At 40.5% G+C, this 21,478-nt stretch overlaps 1 protein-coding gene across 10 annotated transcripts in view; it reads left to right on the top strand.

Moving 5' to 3' along the window:
- LOC117426165 (nuclear receptor corepressor 2-like) overlaps window positions 1-21,478 on the top strand; it is a 127,824-nt gene that overhangs the window by 15,866 nt on the left and 90,480 nt on the right. For all 10 annotated transcript variants that reach the window (XM_059033094.1, XM_059033091.1, XM_059033093.1 and 7 more), the window contains exons 2-4: window positions 5,638-5,799; window positions 9,598-9,725; window positions 19,390-19,570. In XM_059033094.1, the coding sequence (XP_058889077.1) occupies window positions 5,695-5,799; window positions 9,598-9,725; window positions 19,390-19,570 (414 nt within the window). In that variant the 5' untranslated portion in view covers window positions 5,638-5,694. The remainder of the gene's footprint in view (window positions 1-5,637; window positions 5,800-9,597; window positions 9,726-19,389; window positions 19,571-21,478) is intronic.

Raw genomic sequence — 21,478 nt, 5'->3', positions numbered from 1 at the left:
AATATAACTTTTGGGGGGAAAAAAGGCGTAATATTTAGAAGGTTTACATGTAGATGTAGTTGAACTCTTCATAAGAAAGACTCTGGAATGCTGGTAGATTTTTCGAGCTGTGTTTTTCCTGTTCGAATCTCTGGTAGTGTGTGTAGTGTGCTGACTGGCCTTGTGTTCCTGTCGTGTTGTTAAGGCGCACTGCCTGGGAGATGAGAGGTATAAATGACATCTGTCTGGCAGTACTGTGTAGCGAATCCTCACACTGCCACCCTTCCCCCACAGCGAGAAGCACTGTGGTGAGCCTTTGTTTTGTTTTTATTTGTGAAAAAAAAAAATGATTTGGAGAGGAAATGTGGGTGCCCTACATAGATTTTACTGCAGCTACATACTGTACAGTAGCAGATGTTTATTTGTTTTTTTTGTTAAACCCCTGGAGTGTGGAGTAAGTTAAATAATCATCCAATTTGGTGTGGTTTTAGTCTTTTACTATTAAAGTTTATCCTACTAATAATACTGGCCTACTAGTTGGTTTGTTACGTGTACTGTACTGTCGGAGTGAATATCTGAAACGTGAGCCTCTTAAGTTCCCTGAGTTTAATAATTTGGAGTATTTAAAATATCCGCACATGCTGTGGTCTAGAATTACTGTACATGTTGGGCCGAGAGGAAGCGTGTTAGTGTGCTGATCAGTGGCTGGGTCACTGCTGTCGCTCACTGGGATTTGTTTGACTGAGATAATGAACATGGATTAGCCCACCCTGAGACTACCCACACGTTTAGAGGCTGTCCACTGTCACTTGGTATGGGCAGCGTTGATTGTGGAGCGCACTCTCTGTTGAAAGTCATTCCCTTCCCCTTTAAAGTTTGTATGTGTGTCAAACTGGTAAATTGGCAGTGTTGCTGTTTACCTTCGCTTCCCTCGACAGTGACCTGCAGTTACCAGCTTAACCTTTCAGCAACCTTTTTTTGGAAACGACAGGAAATTTGTATAGGGCCTAGTTGGAGCTCCGACAGTGTTGCAATGTTAGGTTCCAGTTGTGAATAGCCGATAATACTGTGTGCAAAGAGCGATTTCAAACAGCCTTTGGTTTGCTGGGGCTATTTCAACAGAGGGAGGCCTAGAGTTCAAGGCTGACTTCCCCTTTGGAAACACAAAGTAGAAATTGCTGGACTGGGTGGAGATCACCAGGTCTAGTGGAATAATTCATGCACTGGAATAGATTCAGTATTATACGCCGTTAAGGAAATAAACATTTTATACACGGGCAAATCATCTCATAATGAGCAAGGGCCTCTCTGAAAATGATAAGGTAATCTAATATTTATTTTAATTGTAATTTAGAAGGATAGTAAAAAAAACCGCTTAGTAGTCACTGGGTAATTGAATGAACCACATAGTGTAATACTGCTGTTCAGCTATTGCAAAACTGACTGCTTTTATGTGATCAAAATGAAGGCATACCTTAAAAGGGACTTCACTGTATGATAAACGTCTTAAACACTAGAAGGAACTCCCTGTGCTGTGCTCTACTTGGTGCGTTTGAAGCCTCTTCAGCGTAATTTGTGACCTCAGAGGAAAGCCAGACAGCAAGTGTTTAACAGCACTGGAGATTCTGCTGTGCCTCTGATTGGAATCGCAGTGATCCAGGCATTTGTTCTGCATGAGTGGGCAAATGTCAGCCAGCCCAGAGTAATTGGTGCTATCCAGCGAAAGCAATGCACTTTAGACCAGCCAGTACCAGCACAGGGAAATTGGATCGGTTAAAATTGAATAACAGTTAGTAGGGCCCTATGAAATCTGTTTTATTATTTTGAGTTTTCTGCTTTATTTTTTCCTGATTTTCAGATTTTTCGGTTTTAAAAATCTGTAATCTGTAATTTTGGTTTTTTATAACCACAAGTGTTGGCTACATTGACAGCAATGATGAAGCTAGAAATGCATGAAAAAATATGACAAAAAAATCCTTTCTGAACGGTTTTAATCAAAGTGCTTTCAGAAAAAAAGGTACACATTGAAACAAACTAGGAACATTGTAAATTTAAAAAAAAATCAAAATGCAGGCTTTTTTTTGTAGATTTTTTCTTTTCAACACAAGCGGAACTATAACATTTCAAAATAGATTTTTCTCTGAATTACGTGATTCCGTCTGTGTTTTCCTCAACACGGATTTCAATGGGCCCTAAGGTAGTTAGTGTGGAACCCTGTGAACTCTCCACAGGGCTGTTCAGTACAGAGTTGTTTCTTGTTTTATAAATAATAGAAAGTCCTACAGTGAACCTGCAGCAGTTTGTGTGCAATTCAGTTGGAATCCCTTTTAAAGCAGTGATAATAACCAAGGCACATATGGGTTAAGTTACCAGGAAAGGTCATTCAAATAATGTGTTCAGGATATTTGTTTGTTTTTTTTAACTGGAGAAAGCGACAATTGAGGGATATGGGGGAAAAAAAAGTGGAGAAAAACTGTGCGGCAGATGGAAAATGTTAAAAGTGAAAAAGTTGGTTAATCCTTATCTTTTTCTATGCCCTTTTACCTCGCTGATCGTCAACACAGTTTGCAGCATACTCTCTAGACACCTTATAGTGTAGTTCATAGCAGCAGTGGTAACAGAGACAACCCCAAGCCTCCCTAATGAGGATCTAGGGATAAGCTTCTTCCAATTTGACAGGGGGCTACATTCTTGGATGACTGTGAATGAGGTTCAAGAGCTCTTAAATATTTGATGGTGTTTTTTTAGAGGGGAGGGTAAGGTGGGAGGTCAGGGGTGGTTTAGTAATTTTTTTAGCTTTCTGAAACCTTCAGGTGACTGTTTATTCATCTCTATATTATGTGTTACACATGTTTTGTATGAGGATTGCATACTGTGAAAATTTCATTTTTCTACCCCCGGAGATTTAAAGACAAGGGGAGTTGCTGTGTTTTGAAGCCCGGTCACCATTATGCAATGGACTGCTGTCTTCTCACTGTGTCTTTCTAAATTGCTTGAAGAGATTACTCATGCTTTAGTTAATCCAGAGAACCAGCACCAGCTTTTGCAGTACACAGGCAAAAAGTAGGCACAAGTTCAAGGGGTGTTTACATCAGGCGCTGCCAAGGTATAAGCTTAGCAAAGTTAAACATTAGTGACTGTTGAATGGTCTCGTATCTGTTATCAGATGATTACCTTCTGCCATAAAGTACTGTGTCACCCGGTGCAAGTGAGATTCAAAAGTTGAAGGGCTCTTTTGATCCTATTACACAACCAACATCAAAATGATTTCCTCCTTAAGAAGAGAAGTCATTTTGCTCTTCTTTAAAAATTGTTTTCCCTTCAATTTCAGTTGCAGTTTCATCAATGCATTCTACCAGTAGTTTTAAATTGATGTAAATTCATACAGAATGAGCTACGGTCCCATAAGCTGGGTTTATCTACATAGACAGGTTTTGATGAGTTCCCAAGAGGGAAAAGAGGAATGTTCCTTGTCAGCAACTGCCTTCCAGGGATAGAGGGAGTTATAAAATCCAGAGACTACAAATGTGCCAGGAACAGACTGTCCTGTAGTCCTTTCAGCAGTAATGCACTGTGCACAACCTTGCAAGCTTTGCTTGGGGAAAACCATACCGTGTACATGAGGCAATCGAGAGAAAAACAAGTCTTACATTTTCCAGATGAAGATGTGGGCTTTCGCAGATTCCATTTCTAGCCTGCCAGCTGGGTTTGTTTTCCCACTGTTACGCTGCCAGATTAATGCACAGGCTGAGGAGGGTCCCGTTTCTTTAGAATAACACCAATCATATTGCATCCATCATGTTGGCCAGGGCCTGGGTTGGTCATTAGTTGTTGGATCCAGATTGTTACACAGTGTGCTGTGCCTGGACATGTGAACACATCAGTAGCAGTGTAGTGGTACGGATGTAATAAAAATGCTACTACTACAACTACTACTAAAATACGTTCCCTATAATGTACAATATCATATGATACAGGCCCAATTCTGCAAAGTTGTTTCCTGGCATTCAGTAGAAGCAGGCATGCATGTGCAACAGATCCTTTTAGAATGTGGCTAACCCCAGCGAGCAACAGGCTTATATAATGTGTGTATGACCTTTCCCTGACCTTTTGCAATCATTCTCATTGGTTCTGAATTCCCTTGCTCCAGTACTAAAAGGAATCCAAATTCTCTGGACACGCCAAGACTAAATAGTAGATATGTAATTGTATTCTACTTGATCATCTTCTGTAATTCTGTTGCAACTACAGTAATGTAGGGGCTGCTGTAATCTGTAGTAATCAAATAAAGATAAGCAGTTCAGAGTTGAGAGCGGAGACCGTCTGATCGGATGATGCTGTAGAGTAAGACCCTTGATTCTGTATAGAATTGTATCAAGCATTGCATAAGAGTTCATCAAAATAGCAAACAGGGTTTAAAGTGTAATACTGTAATTACGGCTAAGGTTTACAGTCCACCTTTGCTCTGCTCAATCCCCAGTGTGAAGTGATGGCGTGTCTCCGTGGGAGGTGGGTATTGAGCGGATACCGGTTCACCTCCAGTCCCCGGCCTGCTCTAGGTTCAGCAGGTTTTATTGGCTTGCAGGTCGTTGGTTATCTTGGCTTCAGGCCACAAAGGGGCCTCTGCATCCTGCGATTAGAGATCTGGAAACGATCAGTGTTCTTGCAAACAAGTTAGTCACCTGAGTAAATCTGAAACTTGATTTAGGGGGGCAGGCCTTTGTTTCTGTGCTCATCTAGTCCAGTGCTTGTTCCTACAAGTTGAATAGGTTTGTGCTGTATCAAGTGGTCCCTTTCAGGTAATTCTCTTGGATATAAATTCTTATCGGCAATAATGTTTTAGCTCACACAACAATCATGTTGTTGTCATGGTGTCTGTTTCCTAAATTATTCAATACTTTTGCCTTCTGTGTCTGTTTTGTGTGCGTGTGTGTGTGTGTGTGTGTGTGTGTGAGCACACATGTGATTTGCAGTATAACTGCTTACCAGTTTAAGTAGTCCTCTGACACATGAATGATCCGATGATCCTTGTGTGTCCCTGTTGTCTCTTTCTCTTCTGTCTGTTTGTCTCTATCTGCACAGTGTAAGTGTAAAATGAAACTGCATGACACATATGTGCCAAGGGAGGAAGGAGGTAGCGATTGCCTCTTTTTTGAGCATGCAGGTCCTGCTAAAAATATACATGCATGGCTGTATTACCAGGGATCCTAGAAGGGATCCTAGTTTTCTGCAATAAATAAAAGGCTAAAATGCAGACAAAGATGAGACTCGCAAGTGAGCAAGGAATTACACGACTCGGTTTCCTTGGTTACCGAGAAACAGGGGGAAGTTGTTTTGGAGTGAAGTACCTTTCGGGCAGGTGACATCATAAATAGTAGCTTCTTTCTCATTTGCCTTTTTGAGGGAAGAAAGCTATATACATATCTCACATTTCCATGACCTTAAAGCCAGTTTCACGGGTAATGACTTTCAGCAGTTGTCCTTTTTTTAAAATGTGTGTGTGTGGGTGCAGTCAAGCATACACGCAGAATAATATGTCAAGTTCACATTTGTCTTTTATTGAACACATGCATGACTGTACCGTGTGGTAGCTGGCTATGATCTTGAGCTACTGTACCAAGTGATTAATCCCCTTTGTCCTGTTTTTTTTTTTTCCAGACTGAACGCAGAGCAATAATGAGCAGCTTGTAAATCACCGTTAAAGGGACCACCACAATGTCCAGACCTACACAGCCTGTGCCCCAGAACAGGAGGCCGGTGGACAGCCGTCCCCTCTCCAGTCCCCTGCACATCCCCATGCAGCTAGCCAGGGCTCGCACGGTAAGCAGTTCCTTTTGCAAAAGATTACTTCAACAAAGGGGTTTGGCAGTGCAGCTACAAGGAGGCAGGAGTGCAGTCTACAGCTATGGCCAAAGGTTTAGCATCTCTTAGAATTAAAACCTCATTCTAAAAAAATATATACATATGAACATCATTTTGGATCTTTTATTTAATGTCATGTAATCAAAGAAACTGCAAATCATACCTCAAGTCCGTTTTTCGTTAAGTATATGGAAAACCACAAAGCGGTATGTAATTCAACATGTTAACGTAACATTATTCAGCAGGTTTCATTCGACTTTATGAAGCACAATTAGTTAATTCTCTAGGGAGATGCAACCTTTTTGCCCATATATGTAGATATAGACAGATGAGCAATTTCTCCTGAATAGATCTGGGAAAGATTTTTGTGTTTGCAACATAGAGCAGGCCTTATTGTGCCCATACTGTATTTGTTTATTGCATGATTAATCAAGAGACATCACTGAGGCCAAAAGACACAGTTGAGAGAGGACTTACTGTTCCATTGAAAATCACAAAGTTCATGGTAAAGTCAAACCCCACCCAATAAGTATTATTATTTATTTCTTAGCAGACGCCCTTATCCAGGGAGAGATGTATATGCAGGAAGTAAAAGAACAATATTTTTACAAGGTTTGAGGGTCTAGTTAGCTGTTTAATCACAAAACAAATCTTGTATAATTCTCCAAAGCAGCTTACTCAATCAAACCGTTTTAACAATAATAAAAAAAAAGATGACCTTCAGTTGTGTTTAGCGTCAATGAAACACTGCGAACCCTTCTCCAAATATTGCCTGAGTTTTTTCCAGGTAAAATGAGGTTGACAAATGAAAGCGGAGGTAAAATGAAATGTTGCTGTGAGATACAGTAAAAATGCTTGCCGCTCGCACAGCACTGATTTGAGATCGGTCTTGCCAGACATGGACAAATTCACACTAAAAGTGGGAAAGCATTTGTAGCCCCCACCCCCTTATCTGTTACTGTTTGACACAAAATAAAACTGATTATAGCTGGGGGGTTGTGAAGTGAAGATGTCCTAGATTACAATTTACATGTCTAAAGGTAAAGCTGCTTTTCTATGTGCTGCAAGCAGCTCAGAATAACTTTGTGCCACATTGATGTTCTGGAAGCAGTATATTATTGAGACATGGCTTAATACACGGACTCTTATCAGAAATGTTTTGTCTCATGAATTGCAGCTTGCTACAAGCGAACGCTGCCATTGTTACACATTCCCTGTGGACAGGATTATAGCTTTTGTTACCAGACCATTTATTTGCAATGCTCATGTGATTAACATACAGTGCATTGCACTCAGCTGCCCGTGGCTTAGCCGGTGCAGCATGTGATAGAACTGGTTGGGATTGTAGGGGGGCTGAATGTGATGTCTTATCAGACTTCTTAAAGGGGAACTGAAACGCTGGTACAGAGGGAGCATTTTAAAGTGATTTGCAGCTAACAAAGTAAAATAATTCCTTACTGTCAGATGGTAATTAAATTGTCCACTGTTGAAGGACATGCTTTGCAGCCAGTAACATGCTTTGACCGCGATGACACTGCTGCTGTAAAATGACACAGGAAGTTAAACCGTAACAGACTACCTGAACAGACATATCCAATTCAGAGCTTTCTTTAACATAGTTTTAGTGCAGGATACCATGTTTTTAAATGGACGTGTTCAAATACATTTGCATGTGTTTCTTTGAAAACTGCACATGTGAAACTACAGTACAGAAGAACATAACACAATATAATATAAGGGATTGAATGGATCCGAGACCAGTAAGATTCAATGGAATTATTTCATGAGCTAAAACCAGCCATTCTTTTTATAATGTCCCAGTTATAATGTGAGGTTGCTTTTAGAGTTAGTGCAGGTGTCGGTGTGTCTTCTAAATACCTGGTCTTTTTTGATAAGGTGTCATTTAATACAGAATAAACTATGTTTACTACCCAATCAAACAACAAACAAATGATTAGCTATGTGTTGGGAGTAAATTGCAGCAATAGGTAATCAAGTCTACTTCAGATAGCTTCTGTAGGCGGTTTTCAATAGCTTTTCATTCTCCCTTGTGTCATAAGGCATCTGCAGTCTGCTAAAACAGATCTCCAGTTTCGAAGGCTGTTTTTTGGTACCGTTTTACAGTTCATGTGGTTTTCCTCCAGCCCACAGTCGATTCTCTTCGGAAGTTTCTTGATGTCATCTGCAGAGATAGTGGTCTTTGCAGTGGGGCTTCCCCATACCGAGGCTTGTGATGTTTTTTACTGCTGTTACTCATTTGTGTACAAGCAAATCGCTTCACAATGCAGCTATGTCTAGCCCTAGCAGCCATGTATACTGTATGAAAACGAACCCTGGGAGCATTGAACCTTTAGTTAATGCTGTGTAGTGAAGTCATTGTCATCGGTAACAGTTGTGTCAGTTTATTGGAGGTTGGGAATATCGCCTTTTGATCTCAGAAGCGCTGTGTGTTGGAAGCTCGTCCAGGTTGGTACTGACTGAGGAGAACTCCAATTTCCAATAACCTATTGAAGAAAGAAGAGAAACGTTCTTCAGTACAGTAAAATGGGTGGCATTTATTTCAGATATCATTTATGCATTGGCTTCCTTTGCATGATATCTTTTTGGATACAGTCAATTATATAGGAGGCTGTGTGGTACAGTGGTTAAAGAAAAGAGCTTATAACCAGGAGGTCCCCGGTTCAAATCCCACCTCATCCACTGACTCATTGTGTGACCCTGAGCAAGTCACTTAACCTCCTTGTGCTCCGTCTTTCGGGTGGGACATATTTGTAAGTGACTCTGCAGCTGATGCATAGTTCACACACCCTAGTCTCTGTAAGTCGCCTTGGATAAAGGCGTCTGCTAAATAAACAAATAATAATATATATTCTGCTATAAGAACAAAAACGAACATGCACATTTTTGCTACCAAATGTATTTTAAGCGTTGTATGTTCGAATATTGGGATGTTTTTCCTCAGCACTGAAGTGAGTATGTTTTGATGGTTGCATGGTAATGAGAAGATGTCGTCACAAAAGCACTGTAGTACTACTTGAAACCTTCATAAGCATAACAAGCGAGATGAAGACTGAATAGCCTCACACTACACCTCCCCCATGGACTGTCTCCCCCAGGGGGCAACGTTTCGGGCAGTGTGTCTGTGTAAGCTACTGTTTCCACTGCTGAACAGAGACACAAACATGGTTTGATACACAGCTTTTCTAAGCTTGATGCGGTCATATTTTTCCAGCAACGTAAATAAATTGTAATGAGTAGGTTACTCGGTTGTCTAATTGTGCCAGTTTGTGTTTCCAGAGGCCTGGTATTGAGGTCATGCTTATGTGCAACAAACAGCCTTGAATTTCCATCATAATAAATAGAAATTCAGACGTGTTTCAGGGGACCGGAGACTGCAGGGCGCTTGCAGTGAAAACGACTGCCAATTTGCTGTGTCTGTAGGAGTATTTTTCAAAAGAAAACCATGCAGGGCTTTTCAGCAGATTATTTCAACTCCAGTGTGGGGGTGGTTTATAATCACTTGAACTGTGTTTATTTAGTAGTATTTTATATGAAACCAGCATGATAAAGAAATATAAGTAGGTAATGCCTTTAAAATAATATCTGTCAACAGGGCTTCTATCCATACGGCAATTTTGTATATGTTCATGATCATAATGTATGAATGTTGTGTCTGTAATTCATGGTTTACCTGTCCAGGTATTAGAATGGGAGGTCATTTCAGCTAATATATCATCCGTTTGTTTTCTCTTTCAGGATGTAGGAATTGCGGATTACCATCATCATTCTAGAGACTACAATTCTCACATGTCTCATGGGGCAATGTCCCAGCCTTATAGAAGAAGACCATCTTTGTTGTCAGAATTTCAGCCAGGAAATGAAAGGTATGCACTTGGATTTCCAGTATTCGGGTTTTCTAAAGAGGCCTGGGTTGGGGAGAGTTCTGCTGGAGCTTGGCTTGTGTCCATTCTTGGCTAATCCACAGCTTGATGCAGCCCTCTCTTTTATAGTTAGTGAGGTACTTCATCTGAGAGGGGTTTCATAGTGAAGAGGTGTGGTTGCCATAACACAGTCCAGGAATTAAAAGGTGCAAAATGTGAGTAAACTGGGCTCTTGGAAAATATTATTCATACCATACATGTATTGAGTTCTATTGTGGATCCCAAATGCCAGGGCTGCCCACCTGGTCCTGTAGAGCCACCATCCTGCAGGTTTTCTGGATATCTTAAATCATCAATGGCTAAAGACCTGGAAACAAGTTAGCGTTGACCAATTAAGAAAACCAAGTTCAGTTAAGTAATTGAGCTCAGGTGGAACGAAAACCAGAAGACCCTGTGGCTCTCCAGAACCAGGGTTGGCCACCCTTGCCATATGCTTTATGGCATGGTCAAGTCTGACCCTCTGTTTGTTTAAGTATGTGGTTGGGGTCAAGCACTGCTAAGGTACTGAGCCGTTTGTAGCCCGTTCTTTTACCCTGGTCTGCATACCATACTCTGGGTGTAATTTCCCATAGCCGCGTACCATTCCACTGACTCGGTTTCTAATATCTGGCCTCTGTCCCGACTTGTTTCAGGCTTTGAGCAGCTTGTAATCCCATTCGTTTGGAGGGTCGGAAACCACTGAGGATGCCACTCAGATTTTTTTTAACTTGCGCAGTTGTGTTGCTTCATAGACAATACATCATGCAAAATACCAGTGTCCTCGAGAGTAATGGTGGCCACTGATGTTTTTACATAGTCTGTCTGCTGGTCAAACCTGTCCCCTACACAACAGTAATACACATTCATTATTGATGGTTGGTATTTTATCAAGGCAAACTCCTATCGTGACATGCGTGGAGTACTCGCATGTCTGTTAGCAATCTACATGAGCAGAGCTGTAGCCCAACTGTCATTCCAGATACAGTCACATGTTTTATAAAAAGCCTTGTTTTGCTCCAGCATTTAATAAGTGAACAGGTGCCAGTAGTACAATTTGAGCAACCAGGGCCCTGTTAAATTGTCATATTAATGGGACAGGAAGGTTTTGTACCAATACAGATGAGGCCAGAATAAGTAATGTAACATTTCAAGGCCATTTGCTGTCAGAAATCATTTTTCTGACCAGCTGCATGGTTTAAATGTTCTGTGTGAAACGCTTTGGCAAGAATGGAAATGTGGAGCTGTAATACTCTGAGGTATGCTGGAGAGGTTTGATATTTCATGTGTTTTTCAGCGAATAGAGGTAGCTGCTTTTAACTCTAACTGCTTGCGCTGTACTACTCCTGCACTGTGGATTTAAATGGGCCGGTGCTGCCTGTTCTTCAGTGAAACAAAATAAATAATTCAGTGCATTCAATGGATCACAACAAAACTCTGTGATCTACAGACATTGCTCTTTCAGTAGCTAGTCTGTGGATGAGGAAAATGAATTACTGTACTGCAGTCTGGAAGCTTGGCAAGGCAGTAAATGAGGGAGCAAGCGTTTCAATTGGGTGCATCTACAGTATAGTTTCCCAACTGCATTCTGTAGCTATACCGAGCTTTCAAAAATAAAACGTTCAGCTGGTGACTGCAGTATTTGCCTGAAGGAATGCTTGGGGGCTCTCAAGTGCCATTCAGAACAGGCTTTAGAATTCAAATAAACCCAGTTTCCAGCTGTAGTCTGTTGTAGTGGGCGTAAAGGCTTTGCAAATAAGGATAAATGTTTGCATATAACCATGTCTAAATTCCATTTCATTTATCCATATGCTTTTATACAAAGTGTGTATGTGCTGTGTGTAAGAACTGATAAAGAATAAATGTAAACTGGGAGTATGGCATTCAGGTCTTTGTAAATATAAACTATAGATTTGTGAGACCTGTGTGTTGGATTTTCAAATACTGTATTCTTGCAGTACACTATAAAGGCAGAGATCTGAGCTTCCAAACAATGTATTACTATATATATATATATATATATATATATATATATATATATATATATATATAAAGCTCTTGTCAGAATAAAGGTCTGGCAGTGCCCCTGTATTCACATGGTGTGTATTCACATGGTGCCAGGTTAATGAATAGACAAAGTGAATCACAGGGCACACATTCAGAAATGCTAATTCATTTTGAAAAAAATACAAAGAGACCCATTTCATACCTGTAGAATAATGGAAAGCCACGGGCCCCAACGATCAGTTGCTATTAAGGTTAGAAAGGATAAAGGATGTCTAATAGCTCCCCTGAAGCCAAGGGCAGATTATTTTTTGGGCCAAATCACTTTCTTCATCTATATACAGTAGCTTCCCGTCATAATAAATTGAAGAGCAAGATGCCTAACTCTGTTCCCAATGCCTAATTCTGCGATTCCGAAATCGTTGAAAATCAGGCCCTACACATTCTTGGCAGTTGTTTACATATTCAAATGTGTATTAAGGCTTGCAGATAGTTTCGGCCAATCGGATTCTGCCCCTGTCAATTACAGTAACTAGCTTAATTTAATAAGGCAGAGTCATTTCTTTGCATTTACATTGCGAGAGCGTCTAGTATCGTACTCCTATTGTTACAGTATACTGTAGGCTGTCTTCTGGGCCTCAGAATGGCACAGCTTATCGCCATTGCAATATTTTCTTTCCCCTTGGGCAACAGGATATCTCCAGTGGTTCTCATAAAGGTTTTTATTGTTCTGATTCTTATAGCACACTGATATGCGTAATCGTCTCTTAATTTCATATTTAATATTAGATGAAAACGTTCTTGGGGGGTAAAAGACTAATCCCTGCCCCACCATTATATCATTATTGTGTGTGCTCATGCATGAGGACTTCAAATGGATTACTATTTAACTGCTGCTGGTATTATGGAAGCAGAAAGCATTTATTCGAAGGGGAGGGGAGGCTGGAACCCTAAAGCAAATAAACCAGTATATTGGTATGAAAACGTTCCTTGATGCGAAACTGAGTATTTGTATTGCATTGGAAGTGGTCCTCTGCTGAGTGCAAACTGTTCTTTAGCATGGCAGTCAGTCAGGCTCTCAGGATACCCCTGGCTCCAGCTCGTTTAGCTCCCTAATAATAATAGTACCACCGCTGTGTCTGGAACATGTCTACCGTTAATACTTTGTAAAGCCCTATTATTATTATATTTTTTTCCCTCGTGTTTGAATGTGAAGCTGTTTCTTTTGTCTTGTTTTTTTTTTTTTCATTGCCATTTTTCTTGGCTCATACTTGATACAGCACACCATTGTTCACAACACCAGCTAATATTAGACAGTAGCTGAGTAATAGCACTGTAACGGTTTCCATAGTTATGTTTTTTTGGCAGTTGAGGGAGCGCAAAGTGTGGGAAAGTTACAAAGGAGGGGTAAAAGACAATCGAACATTTGTCAGCACTGCAGGTGGAGTCTAGGTTGTGCAAGCAACATTACAAATATAATGGTAATAAAAGTCCCTTTAAAAAAGACATATAAATTGCTTTGTCGTCTGATACTATTATTATTATTATTATTATTATTTATTTCTTAGCAGACGCCCTTATCCAGGGCGACTTACAATGGTTACAAGATATCACATTATTTTTACATACAATTACCCATTTATACAGTTGGTTTTTTTTTTTTACTGGAGCAATCTAGGTAAAGTACCTTGCTCAAGGGTACAGCAGCAGTGTCCCCACCGGGGATTGAACCCACGACCCTCCGGTCAAGAGTCCAGAGCCCTAACCACTACTCCATACGCATTTGAATTATGAGCACACAGTCTAGGAGTTGCTTTTACAGTAAATTGATTTACGTTAATGCTACCAAAAGCCATGATTATTCATTGACTTTCTCTATTTTGTGTGTCATGCAATTTGTTTAAAGTGTGGGTTAATTGTATTTTGCCCCTTAGGAAGCAGTTAAGCTGTAAACCACTGTTATTGGTTAACATTATTACCAGCTACTGCACACCGCTGTGTGGAATCCACAATTTGTAGGAATGGCACGTAAGCTGCTTGTTGTATTTCTCTTTATATAAAAAAGGGGGCGGAGACAAGAGAACCCCTTCCTTCATGAGCACAAGCAGCACCCTACTGTATATCCTATGAAGACGTTTCTCCTGCTTCAGCCCTGCTGGGAGGAGTCGGCATGACATGATCTCAGGACAGCCATCAGGAAGTAGGGAGATGGAGAGTTGAGATACAGCCCAAACAATTGCATGAAATGGACACGGAAGACTTTTATAACCGTTAAAAACACTGCAGGAAGTTGGGGGGGGGGGGGGGCAGGGGGCTTTCAACCACAAGTGTATCAGTGACTGCTGATGAGGCTGGCGATGGCTTTGTTGATGTAAGTGGTACTTTTGTTGTTCCGCTTCCTGCTGCAAATCACCAACAAAGCATTCCATTTATTGAGGTATCTGCAGGTTAGTGATACAAATCTGGGAAAGCCCCCATTTTGGCCAGCTTCCCAGATCAACCATTAAACTGCTTTGGGGGAAGTTAATGTTATCTCCAGAGAGAGTGATTTGAGGGGCAAAGGCAAACCAGAAAAAGGTTTTATTTTTCAGAAAGGGATTTTATTGCCAGATGACAAGCCATACACTCGCTTACTTCCATTGTTTTTATCCTATTACGTCACCTGGCAGGCTGTTCCATGCAATTATAACTCTGTGTATGAAGTCGTTTTCCAGACATCTACCAAGACATTCCCTACTTGCTTTTATTACCTTATACTGTAAAAATAAAGCACCTTTAACCCATTACTCATGTGCTTTACAAAGCATTACCTAGAAATACAAACCTTAAGAAAAGACTGCTACTGTCTTTAGAAAAGGTATACTAACTAAGGTGTTCTGCACAGGAAGGGCCCCGTAAGAGAAAACAATCCTCATTGCAGTTGAGAGAGAGAGAGTTTTTTATTTTTCAGAAAGGGCTTTTATTGCCATGTGTAACTGCCCGATGACCAGCCGTACACTGGCTTGGGATGGACAGCTTGCTTCCATTGTTTGCCTATCCACAGCCAACGTTGTCTGCGCCAGTTTTTGAACCCAGCTGTTTCAAAATAATCCCAGCTTGGCTGTGATGTCCTTTGCAGCCAGTGAACCAGGGTAATAATTACTGAGCTGAAAAGCATGATTACCCATTTCATCTACAGTATTTGATTTTAAACAGTCCCTGTGCAAACATAATCTATGCCAGGACTTTGTTTTGTTTTTATAGATGTTCTTTGTTAGCTGTATCATTTATAATCCTAGTCAAGTATCATATATTTAGTGTAAATATCTGCACGTACATATTATGTTCACCTGTGGCATGTACAGACAGGTTGGTGGGTGAATTTAGACTAGAGACCAACGTGTTTTTTTTTTTTAAGGTAACTTCAAAGAATGCTTATTACTTTAAGTAGGTGAAGGAGATTGTGCGGCTTATACCACTGATTAAAATCAGCTTGGAATTCCAATCCCTGGCCCCTCCCCCTTAATTTACTTCCACCCTAAATAGAACATAACTACTCCTGCTGTGCTAGAATAAAACTGGTAACTTTTTATATAGTTCTGTCATACTCGTAGCTAATGCATTTTACAGTACAAGCATTACATTATAGACTGATCTTCAGTTCCAGAAATGGTTCTTTTTATTTCTCAGTCGTTTACAATTAATATACTGATTTATATTGGTATATTTCTTAAACAGGTTTTATGCACTTCAAATGGTTAAACTTGCTGTCACCAATGTCTGAAGTAGAAAACCTCCTCTGATACGGCATTGCATCTGTATTTTAATCTCTGTGTGCTCTGACTGCAATATCGTACCAATGAGATTAAAAACAGGGCCCTCTGTGACCAGACCTCTCGACCAGAGGCCTTGAAAAAGATTCTCCTTGAACAGAAAGATGAAAAAGAGATGAGCGTCTGCATTCAGAAGAGGCTGGCTCTCCACTGTCAACTGTAATCATGTGGTGGAAGCCAAAGTGCAGCGCTGTGACCCAAGCTAATTTATAATTCCTTTTGGTCAAAAATAACATCACAAACCAACACGTTTCCTATAATACCATCAAGTGACCTCAGCACACCACTGGTGCTTGACGTTACTGGGGTGTAATGGAAATGGTCATTGAAGAATGGAGCCAGATTAGCAAATTTTATTGCCTGATAGAATCCAGTTCATGTCAGTTCAAACCAGAAAAAGAGATATCACTGTCGGATTCTGGTAGTCTGGTAGTTTAGTGACCACCCAGCTATTGGCAACACCCCCCACCCCCACACCCTCCCCCACCCTCCCACACATGGAATTAATGTACCAGCGAGTATCGACATAGCGTTTGGGTTATTTCTGTAAAACAAACGGCGCCATGCTCAGGCAGGTTGTAAATCAATTTAAATCATCTCCCTTTTCCCATTTCTTCTTTACTGTTTTATAGTACCTTTCTCGTATTTATACAAAACATCTACGGTGCCAGACTAACCGATCTCAGCCCAGCATTCTCTGATAAAATACTGAATCCTTCTGGTTGCTCATATGGTTTATTTTTCTTCACAGTGGTCCAGTGGCCCCCCCTGTGCTATCAGATCACCAGTGTGCCCATGTTGTGAAATGTGGCAGCCTGGCTGTAGTGTAACATGACATTGCATAATACAGTATTAGCTTGGCTAAAGGGCAGGCTTTGAGGGATAAAGCTTACAAAAAAATATCCCAGTGGATCCACTGCATATAATGAGAGGTGTGTTGAACATCAGCAACGATAGCATAGTGGATGTGCAGATTATTCCCAATCAGATGCGCCTGTTGTAACATTTCCTTCCCCCCCCCCAGTCCAATATGGAACCTCAGCTGTGTAGAACTCCCCTGAGGCCTGTTTCATTTGACATGTTTACTGTGAGGATTTGGAGCACTGGAGAGAGTAATACCTGTGGTGATGGGACGAATCTGACTTGCAGATTGTATTTACAACACCATCATTTTTCAAACAGTATTAGCCACTTCTATTCTTTTTCCAACAGCGTAGTCTTTACCTGTTTTCAAGAAAGTACACTTATTTTTATTTTTTTGTTTTTACGTGTGACGGGTACTTCTTACTCAATTCTGTACTTGCTGTACCCATGTTGTCCATATCGCAGCAATATATTTTTCAGCATAATATTGTTTGTTGTATTTATTATATTTTTCACACATGTTCATAAATCACATGGGGAATCCCAGAAACAGTACTCATGTTGTCTTCCCACAATGCACCACTGATTTCAATCAGAACACCAGCATGCAGACAACACAAGATAAAGCAATGTTAAAGTCAGGCGTTTCATGTTAACGCAGCAGTAACATTGTAGTCCTTGGACTGTAGAGCATTTAATAAGTTTGGAGGGAAGACAAGTGATAATGAACTGACTTCTATTATTTGTACAGTCTGTTTGTGATGAAGCTTGAGCGAGGCTTTGCTTACTGTGTACATTCCACCCCCCCTCCACCCTTTTCAAGCAGAGCGCTTTCAGTCCTGCAGTGTGTTTTTTTTATCTTGATGGATTGTGAAGTCCTTGCCATTATTGTAATACTGATATGCTTAATCAAGTGCTTTTTAGTTGACATTGAACAAGGCAGGCCTTTTTGAACTGTTGAAATATTTGTGTTATTTTAGTCTTGATCGGAGCTCAGCAGGGTTTTTTTTTGTTCTTAGTTTTGGCGTTGAATTAAAAGGTACGTTAATGGAAACAAAGATATTTTCCCTTAATGCTATCTGCTTCTTTCTTTCTGGTTGAAATTGGAAGTACAATAGTTAAAATTATAGCTTGTCTCTTGATAAAGCAAAAAAAAAAAAAAAAATCCTACTATTTAAAAGCTTGTAGGGACTTGAGCAACATAATGAAAAACTTTAAATAAACAGGTCCACTAAACAATTAAGGAAGCAGCGGGAACGGTAAGCTCCAACACTTTTTCATATCTAGCAGTGTATAAAGCCTCTTATATTTGTTTGTATAAAAACAAAATATTAAATTTAGGTCTGTGTTGCTTTAAGAAAGGGAAGAAAACAATGGCCCTTGACATCGACAACAAAGCACTGATTGTAGTCTGACAGACAGACCTTCAGACCGGCAGACAGACAGAGGACACTTTTGCTCATTCCTTGGTGATGCCATCACCCTGGGAAGTTAGCCAGTGAATGCCGCTGTGTTTTGGCTGAGCAGTGTTTTCACAGTGGAGAGTTAAGAACCCACAGTACTGTACTCTAGGACTGACAGACTGCTCCCTTCAGCTTCAAAAACTCACAGCCGCTCGGGATTGACTTGATGTTGACAGCTGCTGCTGATAAAGATTCTGTATAGCCGGGGACCAATTTATTTTTATCAAAGCAATAACATATACATGCCAAGTGTTGTGTTTTTTTTTTTTTTCTTTTCTTTTTATAGATAAAGAAATGACATAAATAAGGCCATATGAATATAATGTAAATTTTCATAAAAATAAATATATATATTTTTTTGTATGAAATACAGATAATTATGAAATTATTTTTATTTCTTAAGAATATTGTGAAAATCACGGTATTGGGCTAATTTCATGATTTCTGCGCAGCCTGTGAAATCACGATTTTTCACAGGGCCTTAGACATAAATAACCACTTCCCATACCCATAGCCTTGAAAATATAAAAAATAAAAAATCAGCTAGGTTTTATTAATGAATTGGTTGATTAATAGGAAGTGAGCTCGGTAGAACCACTTTCATTAGTGCCGGGAGATAAACAATAAAATAACCAGCTATTAATAACTGTGCTTAGGAAAGTTCCAGTGAGGCTTATTCTGAAATGCTGTATGAACCGGTCTCTAGATTGTTTTGTTATACAGTAATAGAAGAGTAGAAGATCCTTCATAAAGAAAACCCCTCTGTGCCCTGAAGCTTTCTAGATGCTTAATACATCCTAGAATGCAGCAGCAGTACAGGGGGGTGTTCAGTCAGACACAGGTAGTATTTACTGTGTATTATTTAGCAACCATGATAAGCACAAGCCCCATTCCAACACTCTGCTAATCCTGTGCATTCAGGTGAAACTCCCCCCAGTCGAATTCCAAACGTGATCTGCATACCCCTGTGGAGACAATGACTTTCCTCTCCGATAGTGTTGACTGCAATTTTCTTAACTCTGTTCCTTCACTCAAGCACAGAGCATTAGCCTATTGCCTTGTTTAATCTTCAGCAAACCACGGCTTCCTTTTGAAGTCTGTGAGTCTCACCTCACCCAGTTAATGCGTCATTTCAGGTCCACAAGCCTCCCATTTGCTTTCAGTTCAGACTGAGCAGAGTTGGGATTTCACACTTGGCAGTCAAGGAGACCATCTGTATTTAAGTTTCTAAGGACAAGTACATTTGAGTGGCTCAGAACATTGGCAAGAGCACATGAAGCATGCCATTTCTTTTGCAGCTTGGTCAATCACGGCCAGCCCGGATTGGCAGGCAGCATTGCTATTCTGTCATCTATTAAAGAGGTTCAGTCTCTCAGCCTGCGGTTTAGTGGAGGTGTTGTAGTAATTTGTAGCAAGAGCATGCTCATCTGCAGTGCATTCTTCAACAACATTTATTTTTAACTTGACCATTTTTTTGTTTCTTCACAGAGGTCAAGACCAGCACCTGAGGTACGAACAGATTGGATACATTACTGAGTCAAACAACCAATCAGAAGCTGAGTATGCCGAGGCCAAGCGGCCAAGGTTGGAGCTGGCGGCAGAGTCCATGATGCGACACCCTGCCCACCTGTCCTCTTCCCAGCTCGGGGGAGCGGAAGATGTGTCAAAGGTAAGTTGAGTTTCTGAAACGTACTGCCAGCAAACCTGGTGTATGGTAGCAACATGTTCCTTTTTAGTATGATTTGAGTAGAACAGATCTTTACCCACTGTAAATTAAGCAGTCTATTTATTCATTTAAAGTGGTGTTCATGCATTTATACTCGGTGCACAATGCAATACTCACAGCCACTCAGTTGATATTGATCCATTCAAATCAAGCTGTGAAACACATTATTTTTACCTGCCTGTTGAAACCAATGACCTGTTCTGTAACAGACTGGTGTGCAACACCATTGCTGCAGTGCATGAAACTTTAGAGCAGAAATCCAGTTGAGGCGTGCTTTAAAACAAACGTCACACTAAAGTGTGATTCCCCTAGAATAGGAAATCACCTTAAAAGACAAGAGGTAGTGATGCATACCTTTTTAAACAAGGACAGAGACACATACCTGCAGTGTGTGATAGAGGGAGAATCAGGTGAAAAGGGAGGGAACCAGTGAGACATGAACATGACTTCTACTCCTGCAGCTATCCAGCCTCTCGCGACTGCCATTGTTTTCCTAGATAACAGACTGAACAGGTTTTTTCTAGGCAAAAGGTTAAACGTAGACAAGTACGTTGTTTGTTTTTATTGTTTTGCATGGCTTGGCTGCATACCGCAAAACACTTTGAAATTACCATTCCACCCCTCCACCTTGTCTTCCCTGTTCCCTGAACTTAAGACTTTGTTCTTGGAAGAATACGGGAAATCTGGGTCGTTTTGTACCATCTTCAAGAATTCCAAGCACTGCTTTGTTCATCTACCAGTAATCATCAGAAGAATGCTCCTCCATTCTCAGAACTGCGTGTGCTGTTTGCTCACAGCCCTCTGGCAGTCTGCTGTGTTGTGTGCCAGTGTTTGTTTATTACCTGAGACAGCTGATTTTTTTTTTTTTTGTTTATTTTTAGATTAAAAGGGACACTTTTTGTTTTTAATATTCTCTTTGCTGCAGTATAAAGAGTTTAAGCATTCACATAAGAACAGTTTGGGAACGAGAGAAAAGGCCATTCAACCCATCAAGGCTCGTCCCTGGCTAGCACAGCATTCTCCCCTTCTGGGGGGGGGGGTTGAATTTAAAGCACAGAATCTAGTCTTTATGTTCCCAGTGTTTTAGATCACCTGGTAAGCTATTCCATACATTTATAACTCTGTATGAAATGCCCTACTTGCATTTATTAAATTATACTGTAATAATAAATCACCTTTAACACATTACTTGTGTGCTTTACAAAGCATTACCTAGAAATACAAGCTTTAAGAAAAAACAGACTGCTACTATCTTTTCTTAACACAGGCATTGAAAACCCATAAGAGCCCCATAAGAGAAAGCAATCCCCCATTCAGTGAAGTTGGTTCTTGCTGGTTTTATACAGAGACATTGTGTTTGTGTTCCTCTCAGAACGTTTACCTGTTTGTAACTGGCCATTGAGGAAATAAGCCATTAGAGGTTGTACAGTCAGTCACACTGTTTGTAATTGTTAATTCTGGGTTGTTTATATACAGCAAAATGAAGCGCTTTTGTTAGCTTCCAATTGCTTTGACATCCGTTGGTCTCTGTATTAGAATGAAGGTGGTGTTTACTGTGTATTGAATTACAATGATACATCTCGCTGATTGCTGCACGCAGCGTGACTACAGAGGTGGTGACCATTGGGAGTGCCAGCTGTTTAGTTAGCGTTGCACACAGTGTGCCGTCTGTCGTACAGTACCCGGGGGTCAGATTGTTGGTTGTTTACTTTATTCCCTTTGGCAATGTCAGAATACCCTTCGTGTTCCACACACAGGGTCACTGCTGGTTGTCTAGTGGAAGCTTCCATGTGGGAAGGTTTTAGCTGAACGGGCCCTGCTGGTGGATGACCCAGGATATTTTGGTTCCCT

This window comes from Acipenser ruthenus, chromosome 11, assembly GCF_902713425.1.
Source record: "Acipenser ruthenus chromosome 11, fAciRut3.2 maternal haplotype, whole genome shotgun sequence".
NCBI classification, from domain to species: Eukaryota; Metazoa; Chordata; class Actinopteri; order Acipenseriformes; family Acipenseridae; genus Acipenser; species Acipenser ruthenus.
Note: the sequence above shows the minus strand (reverse complement) of the source record. Positions and strands in the feature narration are given on the sequence as shown.